Source organism: Gavialis gangeticus, unplaced genomic scaffold (assembly GCF_001723915.1).
Source record: "Gavialis gangeticus isolate Ggan-Ray unplaced genomic scaffold, GavGan_comp1, whole genome shotgun sequence".
Taxonomy (NCBI): domain Eukaryota; kingdom Metazoa; phylum Chordata; order Crocodylia; family Gavialidae; genus Gavialis; species Gavialis gangeticus.
Window position 1 is genome coordinate 23,367,643 of NW_017729025.1, and position 5,226 is coordinate 23,372,868.

General features: G+C 41.3%; 1 protein-coding gene across 5 annotated transcripts in view; it reads left to right on the forward strand.

Annotated features, from left to right (window-relative positions):
• PPP1R13B (protein phosphatase 1 regulatory subunit 13B) overlaps window positions 1-5,226 on the forward strand; it is a 169,591-nt gene that overhangs the window by 102,234 nt on the left and 62,131 nt on the right. For all 5 annotated transcript variants that reach the window (XM_019518499.1, XM_019518495.1, XM_019518496.1 and 2 more), the window contains exon 4: window positions 3,461-3,528. In XM_019518499.1, coding sequence (XP_019374044.1) covers window positions 3,461-3,528 — 68 coding nt within the window. The remainder of the gene's footprint in view (window positions 1-3,460; window positions 3,529-5,226) is intronic.

Consider the following 5,226-nt stretch of genomic DNA (forward strand, 5'->3'; position numbering starts at 1 on the left):
AGCGGGAGAGTCTGTAGGGGTAGGAGCGGGAGGAGGGGAAAGGGCCAGGGAGAGGAAGGGCTGCGGCAGCGAAGTGCAGATGCTGAGCCCAGGTGCGGCCTGCCCATGCCCCGTTCAAAGATGAAGGGCCCACGTGCCCCCCTCCTTGGCTCCTTGACACTGCGCTGCCTCTGGAGGAGCTGCTGGGCTCCAATTGTCCCATGACCCAGCCCAGCCTGGCCGGGGCTCCATTCACGGTGAATCAGGCCCTGGCCGGGCTGACTCGTAGGCCAGTCTGAGCCCAGCGGCACCTTCCAGATGTGGCGCAGTGGGCCCCCGATCTTTGCACAGGGGTGAGCCACAGCTGGGCTCAGTTTCTGCTCACTGTGTCCACACCTCACTGCCGCCCTGCTGCCGGAACTGCCCTATCTGCGATGGCAAGGAACAACAGGCCCGCTTGCTGCTGTGCCCTGCTGCCCTTCTTCCCTCCCCGAATTTGAATTTGCTGAATCAAATTGGGACAGTGATTTGAATCACCGAATTGAATCACTGTCCCTCCGAATTGGCCAAATCTGAAGAAACTACTTGCTGTTTTGCACAGACCTACTGGATATACCACAGAAGGGAAAGGGGGGAGATTCTTGTTTCCTTTGGAACTTAAAAAATAACAAAAAAACCCCACCCAACTGCTTCTCGTACAGGATCTACTAAAGTGATGCATGTGTGCCTTGGTGTCCCTACTAGCTCTGCCCCTGGCCATAACTCTGGAAACATCTTTCCCTCCCCCTCCTTCCCCCCAGTTTATTCTGCCTTCTTAAAAGCAAGCATTTTATTTGGTGGCGTGTGGTATCTGAGAAAATGTGGTAATTTCCTCCTGCCTGCTGGGATAGTCTTTACATTTCATCAGACTGGAATGTAGACTGTTTTCGAGTAACTCAGCCTTTTGACTCGGTCTTAGTCTTGCTGCACCCTCCCCTGCTCCCCAGTCCTTCCTAATCTCAGGATGTCTAGCGAGTTCTACTCTGGCTGTTTATATAGTAGATAGGATTTTGCTGGTCAGTTAATCAGTTAGATCAAGTGATGGGCAGTGCCCAGAATAAGCAGGAAAAATGGGGGTAATGCATGGTAACTATCTCCTCTTTCCTAAAGGTTGACTTGTTTTGAAGTGACATAATTCAGGAACTGTTCAAGAGTGTTATAGGAAAACATTTTGATGGGGGATACATGAAGGTAGGGGCAGGGAATAAAATCTGTTACAAAGTATCCACAGTAGAGCTCTCTGTTAATTCATGTAGCTAGATTTATGGGGGGGGGGGTGACAGTTTCTATCATACAGCCCTGCTATTCTGCTTGCTTCTTGCTAAAAGTCTTTACATTGAGTAGTGTTTTATTAAACTGAGACCAGTCTTAAGGGACTGGTGTAAGTGAAAGAATCTTATTTATCCAATCAAAGTAGGATCGATCATGGTTAGTTTGCAAAAATACTTTCAGGCTGTAGTTATACATACAGGGTTTGTGGTGGTCAAATGATGTGAAGGGATTAAGTGAGATGCATATTCGCATGCTCAGTTTTCTCACGCCATTCAACAAATTTGGCCATTTGTAAAAACTGGGTTTTTAGTTTCGATTGACCTTTTATTGGTCCCCTTTGAATTTATCTTAATTGTTCGAGTTGTTTATTTTTTTGCTAATCAGTTTAACAATGGTAGGCACTTGCAGCATAATAGTGGTTTAGGTTCCTAAAAGTTGAAAAGGTTTCAAGGCTAGATTAACTTGTTTATCATATTTGCAAAGGAATGTTATATGTGTCCTTGAGGCACTGATGTCTTGATCCTTTGTGATGATAAAACTCCTCTATGATGCTGCTAATAGAGTAATATCTGTGGTGCCAAAGCCAATTTCAGTACAGTTGTTTTCTTTACCAAAATTATATCTGCAACTTCACAGGAACTAGGGGTTTGTCAGTGTATGTCTTTGAACCTGCACAGGGATGCAGAGTGGTCACAGGTCATTTCCAACACCAGATAAAGCATGTTGGAGTAATAATACATAAAGAAATTTCAGCACATGCAGATTTATTTATGCATTTTAAATGATTGGCAATCCTCTATGATTCAAAGTGCAATGTCCATTTAAGATGTACAAGATCAGGGTGGCCAGTCTGTGGTAAGAGGTGGTATAGGCAGTGTTTGGGTGGCACATGACAGATCAAGGGAGGGACAGACAGCACAGTGGCTTATAAGACAGGGAGCCAAAAGCAGAGCAGGAGACGGGGTTGGAGAAAGGGGATCAGAGTGGCACTTGAGGACAGTGGAAGGCTAATCTGCAGCACACCTGCCATAAAGGCCCCCCTCTGTACTAATATATGATTTAGACCCTAGGGTTTTGTACATGGAAAACATTCGTGTTCCCTCTAAATTAGGTGTGCAAAGCTTTTAATGTAATTATTGCAAGATGAATCAGGTTTTATAGTAAGAGACTATACAAGGAATTTAGGAAATGGTTTCCAAGGTGTATATGCAAAGTCAGCTAAAGCTAATGCCCCTTGTGAGCACAGAAATACATAACTTTCACAGTCAAACTGTGGCAACTTGGTGCACAGTTCATTACCTTTTGAGAACACTATTTTCTGGATGTTTCAATTGTAAAAATGCAGACACATGGATACAGATTTTAAGAAGAGGGCTCTGAAATCTGCATTTTCTATTTTTTGCTTACTCCAACAGAAGGTAATGTAATGAAAATAAGGATTAATGTAGGTGGGACTGGTAGAACTAGTACTTACAAGGAAACTTTATGCAATTACAATCAGATAGGATATTTCAGTGTCTAAAATGATCATAGACCCAGCTGCTTTTATTTGTTGTCATTATGGTTTTATAAATCTCTTATCAAAATACTTCTTGAATTTCTGAACTTCTTTTGGAATGTGTAGTATTTTATTGAAAGCCATTAGAGCTTCATTTTAGAAAACATTATCTTCTCCCACCATCTCTGAAACAGGAAAAAATCTTTAATAGGCTATCAACTCCAATTGCTTTTGAATTCTTTTACTAAATGACTGAAGCAAATGTGGGTAACCTGTGGTTCATGGCCCAGATCTAGCCTGCAGAACCATTTGATCAAGCCCACGAATGTGGGGCTTTAGTGGTGTTTGGAGGCAAGGTGCTTCTGCAGCAGTCACTTTGTTTTGCTGTTGCAGGAGACCCTGTGGTGCTGCGAGGCGAAGTGGCAGCTGTTGTTCACCCCTGACCCAAATTGGGTCATTCTGGCCCACAGCCAAAAAATGTTGCCGACCACTGGACCAAATTTTTGTGAATATTCAAAAGAACAAATAACTTCATACAAATCAGTTTTTTAAAAATGTTTGTAAATCTTTCCTGATACTTTAATAGTTCCTACTGTGAAAGCAGTCTGAATTTAAAAAAAAAAAAAAAAAGGAAAAAAAACCTCACTAGTAAGATTGATACTTTATTTCTAGGTGGACGTCAGACCCAAAATCAAAGAAATGGAATAAATATACCTGTGGAGAAACGTACAGAAAATGGGGTATGTAACATATGATAAAGTGTTTTAATGCAGATCATCACTTAATTGTTGGATATTATTTTAAAAGTTGATATCAAGATCATCTCCTGTTAATGGGACTGGTAGAATCCTAAAAATACTGGTGCTTGACGTTTTTGACAGCAGGTCTAGGATTACAGTTTAAACCCTTGATTCAGAGAATAGTTTATCCTGCTGCCTGTATCCATTTCCCTTCTCCCTCAAACTGTCTGATGGGGTATCATCCATGTTGCATGTACATCAGACACTATCCCATCCATATCTCTGTTCTTACATGGGTTACTTCTCTGCTACTGGTTCCTGACTTGGCAAGTCCCTCTACATGATGGCTAACATGGAAACATGTAGCTATGGATTAGGAGGTTTTGAGACTAGTTAAGCAGGTTGAGATTCCCTTCCAGTCACCCCTATTTATATTGTGTTAATCTTGTAACAGCTGCTTGGATTTTTTATGCCTGTTCTTAACTCTGTAAAATTTTTGAAGTATTTTTCTACTCTAAAAGAATGTGTATACTGTGAAGATTGCCTGTTCAGCGTGTTTCAATTATTACTAGCTTAAATTTGCTGCCTTTTACCCACGTTACTTAACAGCTGGCATCTAAAACTGCACTTCTGCATGTTTATACAGACATGTATTCATCCTCTTTTTTTTTGTTAGTTTTTATTCAGACACGTACTAAAGCCTTATTCTCATAGGTGCGTTATATATTGAGAGTCCCCACAAGAGCGTGGTGACGGACGTTTTTCTTGATGCACACAACCATTTTATTGTAGAGTTACAGGTCACTTGCTGCTAACACTTTTGGCTCTGCCTTCCCTGCTTAAATTTCCTTGGTGACAGTTCAGAGAGAGCACAGCACTGTGGTGAGCAAAGAACATACAACCCCTTGATAGCTTCCCCAAAGCAGCATCACTATGATTAATTTTCACTCGGAACCTCTGTCTCTTTGAAATTTGGGGGTGGCAAACATGACGTGATGTAATTGCCCCTTCTGTCTAGTTTCACAGTGAATAAAAGTGCAGCTCTGTGCCTAATTTGATACAGTTTAACATTTCTAACTCAGACCCCATGGTATTATTTAAGTAATTGTCTACATACCACACCATTGTTACAGCTGATTTAAGCTTTGTTAAAAAAAAACAAAAAAAACAAAACAACAACACATAAATAAGTTAACCTCAAGAAAGAAATCGAACTCCAGCTTATAAACACAAACTGACTGTGTAGGAACTGCAACTGAAATTCCACTCAGATTTACAAACCTGACACTTCGTGATTTAACTGGATTTTTCCATTCATAAACATTTCAACAGTTGGCATTAAGCAATTCAACTAGTAATTGTCATGGTGCCTATGAAAATAGACACAAATGGTAATTACATGAATAATACAGGTTCTGAAGAGCATAGAGACCACTATGACTGTGACAAGTTTGAAACTGGAGGGGGAGGGGAAAGAGGTAGTTTTAGGATCAAGGGTTTAATCGGCTTACTCTTACGTAATGCATTAGGCTTATTCATTGTTACTGGAATGTCGAGTATTACACTGGCTACAGATGGGACACCGAAGACGCTTACAAAATTTGGAGTTAGCAAATATTCTGTGATCAGGTATATGTTTAACTCTGAATGCTTATAATGTTAAGAATAATGAAATGCCGATTTCCGCCCCCCCCCCCC